General features: G+C 55.4%; 1 protein-coding gene across 1 annotated transcript in view; it reads left to right on the top strand.

Annotated features, from left to right (window-relative positions):
• The window catches only part of IGDCC3 (immunoglobulin superfamily DCC subclass member 3), a 41,412-nt gene that overhangs the window by 21,206 nt on the left and 2,056 nt on the right, over positions 1-18,150 (top strand). Inside the window, exons 3-13 of the mRNA XM_081831271.1 lie at positions 11,446-11,590; positions 11,898-12,028; positions 12,473-12,610; positions 13,896-14,054; positions 15,200-15,365; positions 15,655-15,902; positions 16,089-16,253; positions 16,517-16,708; positions 16,835-16,939; positions 17,440-17,578; positions 17,720-17,927. Coding sequence (XP_081687397.1) covers positions 11,446-11,590; positions 11,898-12,028; positions 12,473-12,610; positions 13,896-14,054; positions 15,200-15,365; positions 15,655-15,902; positions 16,089-16,253; positions 16,517-16,708; positions 16,835-16,939; positions 17,440-17,578; positions 17,720-17,927 — 1,796 coding nt within the window. The remainder of the gene's footprint in view (positions 1-11,445; positions 11,591-11,897; positions 12,029-12,472; positions 12,611-13,895; positions 14,055-15,199; positions 15,366-15,654; positions 15,903-16,088; positions 16,254-16,516; positions 16,709-16,834; positions 16,940-17,439; positions 17,579-17,719; positions 17,928-18,150) is intronic.

Genomic DNA, 18,150 nt, shown 5'->3' with positions numbered 1-18,150 from the left:
AGAGAGGACTGCAAGTGGGAAGGCTGGAGGGGGGGGGAAGCTATTACAGAAACACCTGAAAGTAATAAGAGCCTAAGTCAAGGCAATGGGATGCAAATGAGACAACACACCAGGATTTGGTGACCAGTTAGCTGGGGGAGATAGGGAGAAGGATGGGGCAGTGACCCCTTGGTTTGTTTATAGCTTGGGCAGCGAGTGCATGATGATTAATAAGAGAGGGAGAGGAAGAGGTTGGGGTGGGTGTGGTGACTCCTTTGAATTTATGGGAAAGCTTTTGAAACCCTCTATGGAAAATGGTTCTTAGGGCTTTGGGAGACCTCTGACAACTAGAGGGCAAATAAGTCTATTTCTAAGAGTTGGCAGCCCCATACCAACCAAGAAACTCTATAATCCTCTCGTGGAATATACTCCCTCTTCCCCCAAACAGATAAGGCTTATTGTGCAATATTGTTGGGGTGGGGCACCTGCAGGCCTTAATCTACTGTGGTTTGGTGTTAAGCCACCAGAGATTCTGTAGACCTGTGAAACGGAAAAGCAGCATCGGATCAAGGTTTGAGAATAGGCGAGGGTCCTTTCATGGATGCAGAGGGGACCACTTTACCCAGTGTTATCCTAGAATCTTAATGTTGGTATGGACCTTAGAGATGGTCTTGTTTATCCTGCCCCACTTCCATTTTACAGATGGGGAAACCAAGGTTGGAACTGAAAGGCCACATAGGGAGTCTGTGACAGAGGCAGGCATGATCCCAGGTCCCCTGTCCATTACCTGACCCCTGCAAGTATTAGTCCCTACAAATCCTAATATATGACTGGAAATTTGGGGGAAGTATCTGTTTTTGTTGAGTTGTCCTCATGGTCATGTGAAAGCAATTTACTTAATAGCTCCAGCCTGGGCCGCCTAACCAGCCGCCCTTCCGGGAGGTGAGACAGATCCGGTGTCTTGACCAGAACGACGGGAAGTTAAGGATGTTGTGGGCCTGGGCAGGTTTACACAAGGAAGATTGGTGACCCTGACACGGGCAGAGACGTGCAGTCTGTGGGGAGGGCCTCTGCTGGGCCTGGACATTCTCAAGTCTGAGGCAGAGAGGGATTCCCCAGTCGGCCCCAGCCCCTGACCCTGTAGCCCTGGCTGGCGTGCTTGGAAGCAAATGGACCTCAAAGGCTGACGCTGGAGGAGCCTTTACAACTTGTCCAACTCAACTTCCTCATTTTATTTTATTTTATTTTTTTGAAGATTTTATTTATTTATTTGACAGAGAGAGAGACACAGTGAAAGAGGGAACACAAGCAGAGGGAGTGGGAGAGGGAGAAGCAGGCTCCCTGCAGAGCAGGGAGCCCTCAACTCCCTCATTGTAAAGATTTTTTATTTTTTGACAGAGAGAGAGACACAGCGAGAGAGGGAACACAAGCAGGGGGAGTGGGAGAGGGAGAAGCAGGCTTCCCGCCAAGCAGGGAACCCAATGCGGGGCTCGATCCCAGGACCCTGGGATCATGACCTGAGCCGAAGGCAGACACTTAACGAACGACTGAGCCATCCAGGCACCCCTCAACTCCCTCATTTTACAGAGAAGGAAACAGGCCCAGCGAGGGGCTTTGGTTTTATCAAGATCATACATCCAGTTGCGAAAAGGACTGAGTCCGGCTCACAGCTACCCCTCGAGCACTTCCTCCTCCCCATCATTCACCCCACAGAAGCCACTGGTATTTTGCAGTGCTTTGCCCTCCCGCCCCAAACCAGGACAATAGATTACTCCTCTATTTTATAAGGCCCACCGGACAACGGGAGTAGCCCTGCAGGCCCCACCCTCTCCATTCCCTGCCGCTGGGTGTCCTGGATTGCTGATTTGCAAATGCTCAGGGAAGAGCTATCCTGGGCCGAGCATACGGGTTGTTGATACACTTGTGTTCATAGAACTTAGGAAACGTGTGGGCTCAGGGAGCATTAGTGGGGCGATAACATCGTCTTATCATGGTGCTTATCTGCATTAGTTACACTCCCAGAAACCTGCCCCCAAGCCCTGGGTGCAGCCTGCTGTGCCATGGGGTGTCCCTGACCTTGAGTCCGCATGGTGCTCTTCCTGTGTTTTCCTGGGAGAGTGTATGCAGGTATCCTCAGTCCTGTCTGAGCAGCATTGGAATACGTGGGCCCACCCCATCCCACCCCGGTCGTGATGCAGGGAAAGAGCACTGGTGTGGAGCTAGACCGCTCCAAGTTCAAATGCGTGCTGTAACATCAGTCACTGGCTGTGTCACATAAGCCCCCTGAGCCCCGGAGGTATAAGGGGCCACCACCGAAAACAGTAGGCGCCCCTGCCCAGTGGCACATCCCCAGGCCACGTAAGGCGGGTGCCCTGCCTGTCCCTCAGCACGCTCTCCCCCACTGGAGGGTGCAGAGAGGAGGAGCTCATGGCTTGATCTGGAGGAAGACCTGGAGCCCCCAAATTATGGGCAGAATCATTACAAGCAGGACTTTGAGAGGTTTTATTCTCCTTGGGTTGTAAACGCCCAGCGCAGAGGTGCAGAGAAGGCCCAGATTGTCTCCCCTGCATCAGTACCCCGGGCCTTACAGTCCCTCGGAATCAAAGATCGGCCCATAAAGGTTCGACGCTCTCACGAGCCCTACAGCGGGCCAACAGCTGCGTGCAGGGACTTTCCCAAGCTGAGGCTGGCCTCCCACTGCTCCCTACTTCTCCCCATCCAGGCCCCCGTTTGTCAGAGGTGGCTGCCAGGAGGGAGGGGAGCGATGTGGATTTATGGCTGCTGACTTGAAAGACAAAGTTGCCTTTTGTGTTAGAATTGGGGCTGGGGGGCATAGCTGGTGTTGGAGTGGGAGGGGCTGGGGTTCAGGGCCGAGGCAGGGGGTAAGGGGCTTGAGGAGGCAAGGTGGCAGACAAAGGGATCCAGAGGCTTCTCAGAGCAGGGTCACCAGGCAAAGGCCTAGAGGAATCGGCAAAGCCGAGCATGGCCTCTGAGACATTGCAGTCCTCTGGGGCTGTTTGGAAGCAGAGACTATCCACCCACACCCATCCAACACCCAACCCCAGAAGTGCCCCAGCCCCAGAAACATACTCTTCGGATTCAGAACCTGAATTCAACTCTCAGATTTCCCTTTGGAAGCTCAGAGAAGTAAATGCAGGTCTTCTGAGTTCATGCTTTCCCCCACCCCAAATGGCAATGTTAACGTCGGGGTTCTTCCCTAACAGTGAAAGTCAGGGGCAATGTGGGGACTGAGATAGTAGGGAGACAGGGACAGAGTGCTGGGGAAGGTGAGCCTGGGCCAGATAACCCCAAGGACAAGACCAAGATCCCTTTGGGGGTTGTGGCAAACCCCCAGGACTCAAGGTTCTCTGCTACCACCTCCCTCCTTCCCGTGCAAGTTTAGAGATAGGACATTTACAAGTGTTTTGAGGAGTTTAAAGAGCATTTGTGGCGGGACTTGGCTGGCCTCTTTGCCCTCCAAGGGTCACTCTGCCTGGTGGGTCTGGGTGGAGGCCAGAGGAGCCCCTCGGCTGCCTGAGTTCAGCAGGTGCTTTAACTACACCTCAGAGAGCCACATCCATCCCCCGGAATGAGCCTGGCCAATAAAGGCATGAGTTTATGGGCTTCATAAACATTTTACTAGAGAAATCAAGGCCTCAATTACCCAGTGGCCTCTTCCAGCTGACAGCTCGCCTACTGGGGCCCCTGTGAAGCCCCAGGCAGCAGTGAGATAGAAGAAGCTGAGCTTGGTTTATACCTGGCTGCCCCCTCCCCTGGCACGGATGCCCCCTCATCATCCAGGCCTTGCAAATTCTGTCTTTATTCACTTCTCTAGAGGGCTTGAGGTCCTACCACTAATTCTCTGGGCCTTAGCCTCTCTGAGGGAAGATGGCCACCCCCTTGGAAAAGACAGCTTCTACTCCCTCTCCCCTCAAGCCCACCGTCCTCTTCTGTGACTTCTCAGCTCCCTTTAACTCAAGATTCTACTAATTTCCCTCAGCAACCGCTAGCAAGGGGTTACTATGTGCTAAGCACTTTACAGATAGATCTCATTGGGTCCCCTAGTATGGCAGCTTAGCAACGTGAGCTGTTTTCTTCCCTATTTTATAGGTGAGAAAGGAGAGGCTCTGAGAGATTAAGTAACTTGCCCAAGGTCACACAGCTAAGAGGGGCGGTGTTGAGTTTTGAATGTCGTTCTGTTTGACTCCAGAGCCCATACCATTTACTGTCCCACTAGCTCGAAAAGCTCTTAGCAAGTATTTCCCCACTAGGAGCTGAAACTCTTGCCGTGTGAGGCCTTCCTGTCACGCAGTGTGCTAGCCCTAGGGTATGATCAAATATGGGCCTTGTCAGTGATCGAAGTCCGCGTGACCAAGAGCAGAGGGAGCCCGTGGGGGCAATGCCAGGCTAGTGCTCAAGATGGTCAGGAAGGGGGGCTCTCAGATTGGGCGGCAAGAGAGAAGGCAGCTAGGGGTCTGAGGCCTTGTCTTGGATTTAGACCAGCACTGTCCAATAGAATTTTCTGTGATGATGCAAATATTCTATTGGTGATGTCCCATATTGTACCACTTGTGGCTCTTAAGCGCTTGAACGGTAGCTGGTAAGTCAGAGGAATTGAATTTTTCAATTTGATGCAATTTTAAATGGCCACATGTGGCTAGTGGCTACCATATTGGACAGCTCAGGGATACTCACTGCAGCTGATGGCTGAATCTGCTCAAGGTCCTCTGGTGATAAAAGGCTCAGACCAGCCCCAAGGGGCTCTGGCCATTTCTAGATGCCCTACTCTAAGGGGGACTTGCCTGCCTAGAGCCTGGCTAGAGGAGGGTCTCTGGGCTCAAGGCATCTGAACATCATTTCACATCACAAGTGGCTGAAGGAGTGAAGGGTGTTTCACTTCCGAAGATGTTTCCTAGGGAACAACCCAGGCCTCAAGTATTTGAAGGGCTGTGTGTGAAGAACAAAATTGTTTGTCTTCTAGAGCAATACTATACAGTGGAAATATAATATCAGCCACATAGCTAATTTTAAATTTTCTACGAGTCAGTCACATTTATTAAAAAAAAGAAACAGGCAAAGTTAACTTTAATAATCAATTTTATTTAACTTAATATATCTAAACTACTGTTCCAACATATAATCATTACTTTTATTTTTATTTTTTTTTAAGTAATCTCTATGCCCAACATGGGCTTTGAACTCATAACCTCAAGCTGAAGAGTCACATGCTGTATCAAGTGAGCTAGCCAGGTGCCCCAATATAATCATCATTTTTAAATTATTAATAAGTGTTTTTGCATTTTTGTGAACCAAGTCTTTAAAATAGTAAATAGTAAAATAGTTAATAGTTTAAAATAGTCAAAAAAATTTAAAAATAGTATTTGAACTTGTAATCAGTATTTTAAATTATTTTTTAAAGATTTTTATCTTTTTTTTTTTTAAAAGGAAGGACATTTTTTTTTTTTTTAAGATTTTTATTTATTTGACAGAGAGACAGCAAGAGGGAACACAAGCAGGGGGAGTGGGAGTGGGAGAAGCAGGCTTCCTGCCGAGCAGGGAGCCCGATGCGGGGCTCGATCCCAGGACCCTGGGATCGTGACCTGAGTTGAAGGCAGACGCTTAACGACTGAGCCACCCAGGTGCCCCAAAGACTTTTATCTTTAAAGAGAGTGAGTGTACAAGCAGGGGGAGCGGCAGGCAGAGGGAGAAGCAGGCTCCCCACTGAGCAGGCAGCCTGAGGTGGGGCTCGATCCCAGGCCCCTGGAATCATGACCTGAGCCAAAGGCAGATGCTTAATGACTGAGCCACCCAGGTGCCCCAGTATTTTAAATTATTAATTATTATTATCAATTACAATTATTTTTCCAATTTTTAAGTTGTAAAATACACATAAAATTTACTTTTAAATTTTATTAAATTTTAAAGTATTAAGTTTTTAAAACATTTTAAAGTATTAAGTTTAAAAAAAAATTTTTTTTAAATTTTAGAGAGCGCACTCATTGGGGGGGTGTGCAGAGGCAGGGAGGGGCAGAGGGAGTGGGAGAATCTCAAGCACGCGCCCAGTGCAGTGCCCAATGCAGGGCTCAATCTCACCACCCTGAGATCACGACCTGAGCCAAAATCAAGAGTCGGATGCCTAACTGACTGAGCCACCCAGGCGCCCCTGAAATTTATTGTCTTAACCATTTTTTAAGTGTACAGTTCAGTGGCATTAAGTACCTTCGTGTTATTATGTGAACCATCACTACCATCCATCTCCAGAATTCACCTTCCAGAAGTAAAACTCCATTTCTATTAAACAACAACTCTCATTTCCCTATTCCCCCAGCCCTTGGCAGTCACCCCTTTACTTTCGGTCTCTATGAGTGTGACTATTCTAAGTACCTCACGTAAGTGGAATCATACAGTGTTTGTCCTTTTGTGTCTGGCTTATTTCACTTAGCATAATGGCCTCAAAGTTTATCCACGTGGTAGCATGTGTCAGATGTCCTTCCTTTCTCAGGCAGAATAATATTCCCTTGTGTGTGTGTACCACATGGGGTTAATCCACTCACCCACTGAGGGACAGACACTTGGGCTACTTCCACCTCTCAGCTATTATGAATAATGCCGCTGGGTACACAGGTATACAAATAGCTCTTTAAGACCCTGCTTTTAGGGGCGCCTGGGTGGCTCAGTCGTTAAGCGTCTGCCTTCGGCTCGGGTCGTGATCCCAGAGTCCTGGGATCGAGCCCCATGTCGGGCTCCCTGCACCGCGGGGAAGCCTGCTTCTCCCTCTCCTACTCCCCCTGCTTGTACAAGTTCCCTCTCTCGCTGTGTCTCTGTCAAATAAATAAATAAAATCTTTAAAAAAAAGACCCTGCTTTTAATTCTTTCGGGTCTATACCGAGAGGTGGAATTGCTGGATCATATGCTAAGTCTATTACGTATTTTTTGAAGAACTGCCATACGCTGATTTCCGTAACAGCGACGCCATTTTACTTTCCCACCGACAGTACACAAGGGTTCCAATTTCTCCATATGCTTGCCAACACTTGTTATCTTCTGTTGTTTTTTGTTTTTGTTTCTGTTTTTTGCTTTGACCGTAGCTATCCTAATGGGTGTGAGGTAGTCTCATTACGGTTTTGATTCGCCTTTCCCTAATGCTTAGTGTCTTTTTATTTTATACCCAATCTTTGAAATCCAGTGAGTATTTTACACTTACAGCCCATCTCAGTTTGGACTAGCGACATTGCAAGTGCTTAATAGCTGGCTACTGTATTGGAAAATGTGATTCTAGAGGGGACGGTTAGGGGGAGTGGGTAGAAGCAGAGGAGATTCAGGCTTGTCTACAGTGTAAGGAAAAGCATTACAATCACCTCAGCTGCCTGAGGAAGGGCTAGGCATCCAGGGTGTCCCTGATCCTTGGTGGGAATGGATACGAGGAGGGGGTTGCCTTGGTGGCCTTTGGAGGAGTCTGTAGTTGGTGGTTGTTCCTCATGTACCAGCTGCCTGGGGCGGGGGGGGGGGCAGTTGAGGTCTCAGACCCCCAGTGCCACCGGCTTCTGCAGAGGCTGTGTTTTGAACTCTCCATCCTAACGTGCCCGCTGATCTTTTTGTCATCATACGTCGGGTTATAGTCAGAGAGTGGGAGGCTGGGCTTGGGGGTGGCCGCCAGCTTCCTTCCCAGCGCTCTGCCTCGACCCTTCCCTGCCCCCCAGCGTCCCCCTGGAGCCTGTCTAATCAGATCCAGACCTGCCCTCGCCAGAGGTCCTGGACCCGGAGGCAAGTCCTCCCTCCCCTCTGTGAGCTGGTCTAGATTTGGCTCTCAGGAGACCCCCCCTCCCCTTGGGTGATTTATAGGGGCTGTCCAGGAGTTGCTTCCTGCCTGTTTCTGTTCCCTTCCAGCCCCGTGGATTGCTGGGCTCTCTCTGCCCATCTTGCCCCACCGCCTGGCTGTACCCATGGTGGGGCAGGGAGGGACTGGGAGAGTCGTCCCCAGACGGCCGGGGGACAGAGGTGCTTTCTCCGCAGTGGCCCCCAAGCAGCCCTTTGTCCTCCCTGTCACTCTCTCTAGCCCTCACACCGGAAGGGCTCGCAACCACTGCCCATTTCCCCCTCCCGTTACCTGGCCTGGAGTGAGGGACCCAAAACAGTCCCTGCCTAACCAACAGCATCAACGGCCACACAGCACAGCACCACCTTCACGTACACCAGCCGCGGACCCAACGCTGCCAACAGCGGCCACAGACAGTGTCTCCAGCTACACCGGTGACCCGTGCCTTCCATTACCCATCACGCCGTGGCTCCAGGATGACCGGTTCAGGGCTCAGCATGCTCAGAGGTCCCGTCCTCAGGCCCACGTGCCCATGGTTGCCCAGAAATCCCCTCCCCAGAGAGACATGGTGAAGGACGCCTTCCCTCTGACTCTGGCCTGCTAGCACCAGCCGGGGCAAAAACAAACTTGTGAGCCAAGCTGGTCCCAGAGAGATGGGAGGAGGCCTGAGTGGCCCCTAGAATCTTTCTCCCACTTCCTAAAGGAAAAAAAAAAAAGTTGCCTGTGAACGAGGAGTGAATGCAAGATTGTGGATGTGGACAAGGGCCTGTCGATGGAGGCAGTGGGAGTCCTCGCTGGAAGGGCCCCGGGGAATCCCTGCTCCCCTTCATTTACAGATGAGCGGACTGGTGTCCGAGGACGCTGCCTACCCCAGGTCTCGTGGCAACCCCCCCTGGACATCTAAGGAACAGATAGGGCTGACCAAAGGGCTGGGTAGGGGTGTGAGGACGGGGAGGCAAGAAGGAGCCTCAGATAAAGAAGATCACCCCCTCCTACTACATCCCCCTTCCCTGGGCCACACCTGCAGCCCGCTGGGCTCCGAGGGGTGGGACTGCGGAGCTCTCTCTGAAGCTCCTCTTCCCTCAGCCGGCAACATGGTACCAACTCCCAACCCCTTGGGAAGAGGCTGGTCTGACCTGCAGTCCACTCTGGGGTTACCTGCCCTTGGAGAGTGACAACGTGACAAAGTTGCTGGAGAACTAAGGGACCCCTGCAGAGGGCCTGGGCCTCAGTGCCCCCTTCAGAAAATGAAGCGGCTGGCTTTCAGATGAGTGGTTTTCAAGTACTTTTAAAGGCAAAGCTGCCCCTCGAATGACATGTTTGGGAGAACTGCAGTTGCATAAAGCTGATAGAGAGGGCCGGCGAGGGGCCGCTCTGGTGGAAGGGAAGTGTGGAGAGCCCTGGGCAGAGGGGCTCAGCTGCATCCCAGGGGCCCCAGGGGCCACTTAGGAATCCTGTTGTCCACTGTGTGAAGTACACCAGACCGGCTTCTTACCTGTGACCACTTCCTGCTTGATCACTTCCCTCTGGCACACATTCAACCCATGCTGTTGTCCTTGTTTGGTTTTGGGGGGATGCCAGACTTTCTCCATCCCCAACTCCCTGCGAAGCAGCAGCTCTACCCCTAACACTCTCCTCAGGCCAGCTCCTAGCTCCAGGCACCCCCAGGGAGCCCAGGCTGGGGCTAGAAACACAAAAGGAGTTGGCTCCTTAATGAGTCGGCATCTGTAGTCAGCAGAGCCATCACGCCCCGCCCCAGGTCCCTGGGGGGCTGCAAGCTCTTCTCCAGCTGGAGTGGGGAGGGGGCAGGCCGCTCCCCAGCTCCTGAATGGGCAGAGCCCCTGGGCGTACCGGCAGCCAAGCCAGGAGCCTGGGTGCCCTCTCCACTCCCTAGGCCCGCATCCAACCCTGCCCTCCTGGAGGCTGAGGCCCGGAGGTGGTAGAGGGGACCCAGCAGGGCCTTGGCCCCCTCTCGCAAGCCCCTGGGCTGACCTGCAGGTCCTTGGTCAAACACAGCTTTTGGCCTGAGACAGGGCAGGCTGACCTCACAGTGCTCTCTGGGGATCCTCTCACCAAGCCTGATGGGGCCACCAGCTGGGGTACTTGCCCCCATGTCCTGCTCACAGGGGCCCCCAAGGTGTGCCTTATAAAGGCTCCACCTACGTGGGGCCTCGGGGGATTATCTGCACAGATAATCAGACTAGCCGCGGGAGCTGAGACCTACAAACCCCCGTTCACATCCAGCCGTAGACACGCAGACTACATACATGGAGACAGCCGCATCCTCCCAGAAAACACAGCCCTGCACACATGTGCAAGGAGCTGCTCACACCCATCAGCTGCACTCCCAGGAGGCCCTGAAAGAGGAGGAGGCAGGGCGGGGGATTTTTATGCATGTTTATATTTAATGAACCACATGCAAATGAGATGGAGAATGCGCCACAAAAGAGTCAGCCCCCAGAGACTCTGAGAAGAAGGGACAAAGGCTCTGCCTTCTGGGGCTGCCCTGGAGTCCAGAACGAGCCGGGGGGCTGAGGGGGCCTGAGATGGGGTGTGCCCACCCACACCAGGGAGCCAGGGGCAGGAGCAAGGGCGAGCTCCAGTGCCCGTGCTGCTGTGGGGGGAGGGCTCCTTCTGGGAGGGGACAACTGTCCCAGTTGATGGAGTGCCCGAGGGGAGGGGCTGCCTGCCTGGACAGATGGTGAGCCGCCTTCCCGCACTTGAAGCAAAGTGGATTTTAATGAAATCGCAGCCCCCGTGCTGAAGCTGGGAACCTGCGTGGGAGGGGCGACTTCCCTAGGCTCACGGGGGTGGGGGGGTGGGGGGGTGGGGGGGGTCTGGGATGGGTGGGAGTGAGGGTGGGTAGGGACACTTAACCAGCCTAAAATGGGGTGTGGGGGGGTGCACCATAGCCCCTCTGGCCCTGCCTCTTCAGACCAGAGTTCAAGCAGTTCAGATCCCCAAAAGGTGGGGAGGGGGTCCCTGAATATTTATGACACATTGAAATGTAGATTGTAAGTCTGACAGTCTTCTGAGAGGCTTGTCACCTTGGATGGATATACCACCCTCTCGGTGCATGAGATGCTGCAGAACTGGGGATGGGGAGCTGAGGAAAGGCAAAAAATAAAAAAAGGCTGCTGGGCGCTGGTAAGCAGGGTCCAATGACTGGTGTCTCTGCTGGGCGCCACCGGACTAACTGCTTCCCCTCTCTGGACCTCAGTTTCCTATTCTGTAAACCAGGCGGCATAATACTCAGGCCTTCGATGCCTTAGGGGGAGTTTATACAACTACATCTGAAAGCAGCGGAAACAGTGGGAGTAGGACTTGGGAACAGGGCCTTTGTGGATCACCAGCCCAAGATCTCCTTGTTAGAGGCTTGTTGTCCAAGACTTTGTCCAGACCTTTCTCAGCATGTCCCATCCGTATACCACCCCTTAGGGGGAGATGCTTCTTATGGGGGGAGGCAGGGTCAGTGATGGTGTGTCCCCCCCAAGCCTTTGCCCTGCGTCTGCCAGCCCAGGAAAACTCGCAGCCCCCAGGGCGGGTGAGGTCCGGGGCTCCAGGACATGGGACTGTGACACCCCACCCCTCCTCCCCCTCACATCTCAGCAGTGTGCCTCTTCCATACACACATCCCTATTTTTCACCAGCCATGTCGGACTTCCACGTGCATCCCCAGGCCACCGTGGGAGAGGAGGGCGGTGTGGCCCGCTTCCAGTGCCAAATCCATGGGCTTCCCAAACCCCTGATCACGTGGGAGAAGAACAGAGTCCCCATTGACACGGATGATGAGCGGTGAGCCACGCGTGGGAAAGCTGGAGGGAAGACGGAGAGGTGGGCAGCCCCCAGGGTGGTGCTTCTGCAGCTCTGTTGAGATTAAGTGTCCGTGTGGCTGGCAGGGCCCAGACCGGAGGCTGGCGGATTTATCCGTGAGGACTGTGTGTGATTGTTGGCGAGGCTGGAATTGTGAGAGTCCCAGCGTGGGTCTGTGATGACGATGCTGACTTTGGGACCCGGCTGTGTCTGTGACGTCAGTGTCCCTGTGGCTGATGGTGCCCGTGGTTGTGCTGGTGGTCAGCTCTGCCCCCCCCCCCAAAAACAGGTACACATTGCTGCCCAAGGGGGTCTTGCAGATCACAGGACTTCGGGCTGAGGACAGTGGTGTCTTCCACTGTGTGGCCTCGAATATTGCCAGTGTCCGGGTCAGCCACGGGGCCAGGCTCACCGTGTCAGGTGAGGGTCTTTTGCTCTGACTGGTTCTGCCCCTAACCAGCCCCCTAACTTCTCCTCACCCTCAGATCAATCCCTGTTCAACTGAGCCCTGGAGACTTGTCAGCCAAGTGCACACGTAGGGCACCTTCTAAGCTCACAGCTCTGTGCTCCTTGTGGTGAGGGTTCAGGAGGGTTCAGAGGCCCACTCTTTGGCTCAGCTCTCCCCAGGGAAGCCCATCCTCTGCTTACCCTGGGGCTCTCCCATTGCTAGAGGGCCCTGCAAGGCTGGGAGCGGCGGGATGGAGGTGTGCAAGGCCCTGGGGCCCCTAGCATCTCCTCTCTGCCCCCACAGGACCTGGTTTCTGGGCTGAATCTCGTTCCCCACTCCCCGTGTCCTGGGTTGTGGGTGGGATGAGGTGGGAAGGGTCACAGCTGAAGTGAAAAAACATGGCCTCTTCCTCCCAGGCTCAGGCTCTGGGGCCTACAAGGAGCCAATGATTCTCGTGGGGCCTGAGAACCTCACTCTGACGGTGCACCAGACCGCAGTGCTGGAGTGTGTCGCCACGGGCAACCCGCGCCCCATTGTGTCCTGGAGCCGCCTGGGTGAGCCTCATCCTACAGCCCCTGCCTCTCCCACCCCTGTCCCACCCCCTGGGAGGGCGGTCTCATCACCCAGCTGTTGGGGGGGTGGACTTTGAATCCTATTTGTTCTCCATGGGGGTCCGTGCTCTCTGGGGCCTTCCGGAGGGGGTAAGTTTCCCTCTGCTTGGCAGGACTGGGGAGGTCGGCCTGCCCACTACATTCTCCCTCCCCCTGCGCGGATGGCTTAGCTCCCTGGGTTACCTCATCCAGTCCCGGCAGTCCTGCCTTGCTGGCATCAGGCTCTCCAGAACCGTCCCCCCGCCCCCCCGCCCCCGGCAGCTCTCCTTCCCCCAGGTTCTTCTCCCTCCTGCGTGTCCCTGCCCTCGACACCCTGGCTATACTCCCCGGCAGTGCCACTCCAAACCCCTCAAAATCTCAGCCATTTGCCACACCCTATCTCTGGGCCCCCCAGTCTCTAGCCTGGCCCCCTAAATCCCCAGCCTAAATCCCTAGGCAGCTGAAGGAGAGAAGTGAAAGGGTGCAGATGGGCCCACATTGTCTGAGCGGAAAGGTCACTAGGGGAAGGAGAGTCTGGAGGGGCTGGGGTGGGGTCGCATTCACAAGGAGACTGTGCCACATTGTAGCAGCTGAGTGATCAGGGAAGGAGGGGGCAGCAGGCAGGATAATGGAGTAGATTTCACCACTTCAGCCACTGAATGGGGAGCTGTCTCCTTGCATTCTGACTGTGCTAATCTGATCCTGGGGTGGGGGGAGGGCCCAGTCCCTGGGAGAGGCTGGAAAGAGTGGCCTCACCATTAGGAGGAGCCCATAGGCACTGCAAGGACCATCTGGTCCAACATTTCCCAACGCGTGATCTGCAGGGAGGAAAGAATGGCTTGGTGGTCTAACGTCTAACAACTTTGGAAAACAGGTTTAACCAGGTCCCTTTGCTGCGGGACTTCTCAGAGCCTTTATATTAAAGGGCAATGTGACGGTCCACAAGTGGAATGAAAATTTGAGCATGGAACTTTTTTCAAGAGAGACAAACCAGGCTGGGAAACGCCCATCTAATCCGAACCCCTTACTTTCTTGAGGGGAAGGGACTTGAAGGTTGCCAGTGAATCGGTAAAAATGCTAGAATTAGAGCCCAGGTCTCTGCTGCTAGGCAAGTTTTCAGTGCTGGTCCTGCTGCTTCCACAATGCCCTGATGCTTGGGAGGAAGGGTGCAGAGTGAAAGATTGAGGTTCCCTGGACCATTCCTCACTTGCCCTCTTCCGCACTCTTACCCCCTCCCCTACCTCCTCAGATGGCCGCCCCATTGGGGTAGAGGGCATCCAGGTGCTGGGCACTGGAAATCTTATCATCTCAGACGTGACGGTCCAGCACTCCGGCGTCTATGTCTGCGCGGCCAACAGGCCAGGCACCCGGGTGAGGCGAACAGCGCAGGGCCGGCTGGTGGTGCAAGGTATGGAGCTCCCCAGCCCCGCAGCCCTCTCCTCCTGCCCCATATCTTCCTGGCTTCATCACCAGCTCTGATCCAAGCTCAGGGCCCTGGACTCCTCCTAACCCTGGCCCCTGCCCCTCTCCGGGCCTCCAGGCCACAAGGCAGCCCCCAGCTCTCCCCCAGGAAGGCATGTGCCGAGAAGGGGAATGCATTCTCGGTTGTCGGCCCCTGCATGCCCCTCGGGGTGTCCTTGCCATCCCTCCACCCACGCCCAGTCATTCCCATTTTATAATCTCCGCTGCCTCCCCCAACCCTGTGTTCTTCACACGTGCCCTCTTCCCCACGTGCTGTGCTCCTTCAATCACGCGTGGCACCTGCCGGCTCTCAGGTGTTTGTCATTCTCACACTCACACCCCAGCTCTTGCCACACACACGTGCACGTGTACAGCTGGTCTCCAATGTGTCGGGGGGGGGTGTTACCCTCTGAAGCTGATCAGGTCCTTCTGTCCCTCCTCCTGCACTGGGGCTCAACTGTCCCCATGAACTGGGCTGGGATCCCATTCTCAGGGGCTTTCTGGGGTGGTTCCCTCCCAGAGAGCTGGGAAAGGGGTGGGAGATAGGGGAATTAGGAACTTAAATGCCTGTTTGTTTAGCATTCCATGTGCCGTTAATCTGTCCAAATGAAAGTGATGGAGCATTTCATTTCTCGGGTGTTAATGGAAGCTGGAGGCCTGGGATTGGAGGAGGGGGGAACTGAATGTAGGGGTGAGGGGAGCTGGTACTGAGGGCTCATCCATCTCCCCGTCATTACCGCCTTCGAGGTGCAGCCAAACCTATTAGCACATTTATTTATTTAACAATTTCCTGAACAGGGAGCTCAGCTTGATTGCTTTCGGATACAAATGTCAGTCTTTTAAATAGTCATTAAAATGGAGTCCTCTCCTGGGTCTGCCTCGCTGGGGCCAGTGAGCTGAGCCCTGCTGTCATCTCCTGAAGCCTGGGCCAGGGTGGAGGGTGGGCCCCACCTGGAGGATTCTCTAAGGGACGGACGTGTGCATCCCGAGCCCACCCGGTCCCCATACCCACCCATCCCTTCACTCAGCTTTCTCGTCCCCATCCACCTACCCCTCATGGCTCCTCGTGCTTCTCTCTGCTCCCCACCCCAGCCCCAGCTGAGTTTGTCCAGCACCCCCAGTCCATCTCCAGGCCAGCTGGGACCACAGCCATGTTCACCTGCCAAGCCCAGGGGGAGCCACCCCCACATGTCACATGGTTGAAGAACGGACAGGTGCTGGGGCCAGGAGGCCACGTCAGGCTCAAGAATAACAACAGGCATGTGTGTGGTGTGTGCTGGGGGTGGGAACGGGGGAAGATGCGGGGAAGGGGGCCCGGATGAATGGCCTGAGCAGGCTGTGCCCATCCTGCCAGGAAAGAGCACTAAATTGGATCCGGAGACTTGGGTTTGAGTTCCAGGTCTGCCCCTGACTTACGGAGAGACCTCAGACAAGTCGTGTGTTCTGGAGGGGCTCAGTTTCTCCATCTCTCAAACGGGGTGATCTGGCCAAATTTCAGGGATACTCTGGGAGGAGGAGGGGATCTGAGGCTCTCCCTCCCCCTACAGCACCCTGACAATTTCTGGGATCGGCCCTGAAGACGAGGCCATCTACCAGTGCGTAGCCGAAAACAGTGCTGGATCCTCCCAGGCCAGTGCCAGGCTGACCGTGCTATGGGCTGAGGGGCTGCCTGGGCCCCCCCTCAATGTGCAGGCAGTCTCCTTGTCATCCACTGAGGTCCGCGTGTCCTGGAACGAACCCCTGGTCAACACCAAGGAGATTATTGGCTATGTCCTGCACATCAGGAAGGCTGCTGGTGAGTGGGGGCTCCGTGGCCCCTTCTTTTTGTTCACTGTTTCTCATCCCTTTCAATCCTGAGTGTCCTGACCCAACCCCTTCCCTCCCTTGTCCCCCCCGCACTCTGGATGCCCTCATTTCACCAATGCTGGTAGGACTCCCTCGCATCCCTTACGCTGCCCTGCCCTACCCTTCACCTCCCTAGACCCTCCGGAGCTGGAGTACCAGGAGGCAGTCAGCAAGAGCACCTTTCAGCACCTGGTGAGCGACCTTGAACCCTCCACTGCCTACAGCTTCTACATCAAGGCCTACACGCCGAGGGGGGCCAGCTCAGCCTCTGCCCCTGTGCTGGCCAGCACCCTGGGCGAAGGTGAGGCCTGGGTACGGAGCGTGCTACCAGACGGTCCGGGAATTAGAGCCAAACAGCACGCGCGCCTGTTCACCACGCTAGACCCCCGGGCGCCCGGCCCCGAGGCTGAGTGGGGTCTGGGTCTACTTGAGAAGGGGGCATCCAGTTCACGGAAAGGTGTCTCTGAGCAAGCAGAGGCCAGAGAGCGGCCGGGCTCGTGGGGGTCGGGGTCCCAGGCGGAAGGTGGCCCGGGGCCCTCACGCCCAGACCTCCTCTGCCTGCAGCCCCCGCCCCACCCCCATTGTCGGTGCGGGTCCTGGGCAGCTCATCCCTGCAGCTGCTGTGGGGGCCCTGGCCCCGGCTGGCCCAGCACGAGGGCGGCTTCAAGCTGTTCTACCGCCCAGCGAGCAGGGCCTCCTTCACTGGCCCCATCGTGCTTCCTGCAACTGTCTCCTCCTACAACCTCAGCCGGCTCGGTGAGGCAGACCGCGTGGGGAGCGGGGCAGGGGTGTGGTGCGGGGGTCACCTCTCTTTCCCTGCTGCAGCAGAGCTGCCGGTGGGAGCTGGGACGGTCACTCAGCACAGCACTGCTTTTCCCTCAGACCCCAGTGCAGTGTATGAGGTGAAGCTGCTCGCCTACAACCAGCACGGGGAGGGCAATGCCACGGTCCGCTTCGTGTCTTTGAGGGGAGCATCTGAGAGGACAGGTGAGTTGGGGGAGGGGGTTGCCGGGCTCAAGACTGGGGCTCAGGAAGGGAGGCCAGGCGCGGAGGGAGGAGGGGGTGACAGGGACACAGGGAAGGTGGGAGAGTGTAACAGCGCATGGAGCCCTTGAGAACATAGGCCTAGATCTGAGTTTGAGGTTCGGCGGTGTGACATTCTAGCTGTGTGACCGTGGGCAAGTTACTTACCCTCTCTGAGCCCCAGTTTTCTCCTCTATAAAACAGGGATAATACCACCTACTTTCTAAAGCCGTGGTAAGGATGAAATGGTCCATGTAGAAGTGTTATTCGCAGCATCGGGCACAAAGTTAGTACTCGGTAGCGGGTAAAGAGAACCAGAAAAAGTTGGGCTGGGGTCCCAAAGGCAAAGGGGATGTAGACATGGAGGCAGGTTCAGCTGAGGAAGGAGGAGCTCCCAGAGGCTGGGTGTCCGGAGGGGCTTCGGGCCGGGAGAGCCACAGCGCTCAACCTTCCCCTGCCCCTAGCCCTGAGCCCACCGTGTGACTGCCGGAAGGAGGAACCCACCAACCAGACGCCCACCACAGGCATCGTCATTGGTATCCACATCGGGGTCACCTGCATCATCTTCTGCGTCCTCTTCCTCCTGTTCGGCCAAAGGGGCAGGTGGGTCCCAGGCAGGAGGGTGGGGGTAGCCTGGAGAAGGCGTTGCCGCAGGGGAAAGCAGAGTTGGGGCTCACTGTGTCCGGCCTTCTGTTTTTGCTCCCCCTCCCAAGCCCTCCCCCTAATTCTTGGCTCAACCCTCAGGGTCCTCTTGTGTAAGGATGTAGAAAACCAGCTCTCCCCTCCTCAGGGCCCCCGGAGCCCAAGGGATCCTAGCATCCTGGCACTGAATGGGGCGGGCCGGGGAGAGCGGGGCCAGCTGGGCCGAGATAAGAAGCCTGTGGACATGAAAGAACTGGAACAGCTGTTCCCCCCAGCTGGGGCAGCAGGGCGGCCTGACCCCAGACCCATGGTGAGTGCCCCCACCTCAAGCAAGCCTCCTGCTTCAGGCTCAGACCACCTCCCTGTCCTGCCCTCCCTTCACCTTGCTCACAGGCCTGGGTCCTTGGCCTTCTCCAAGCTCCAGGCATAGAATGTATGGCTGGCGCTGCTCTCTGAACGCCTGAATCAGGCAGGGTGGCCCGGAGTCCTGAGTGGGATTGGGTCCAGGGCCTGACCCTCTGGCTGGGGGCTCG

This window comes from Leptonychotes weddellii, chromosome 9 (genome assembly GCF_054177405.1).
Source record: "Leptonychotes weddellii isolate Sample4059 chromosome 9, ASM5417740v2, whole genome shotgun sequence".
Classification (NCBI taxonomy): Eukaryota; Metazoa; Chordata; class Mammalia; order Carnivora; family Phocidae; genus Leptonychotes; species Leptonychotes weddellii.
Note: the sequence above shows the minus strand (reverse complement) of the source record. Positions and strands in the feature narration are given on the sequence as shown.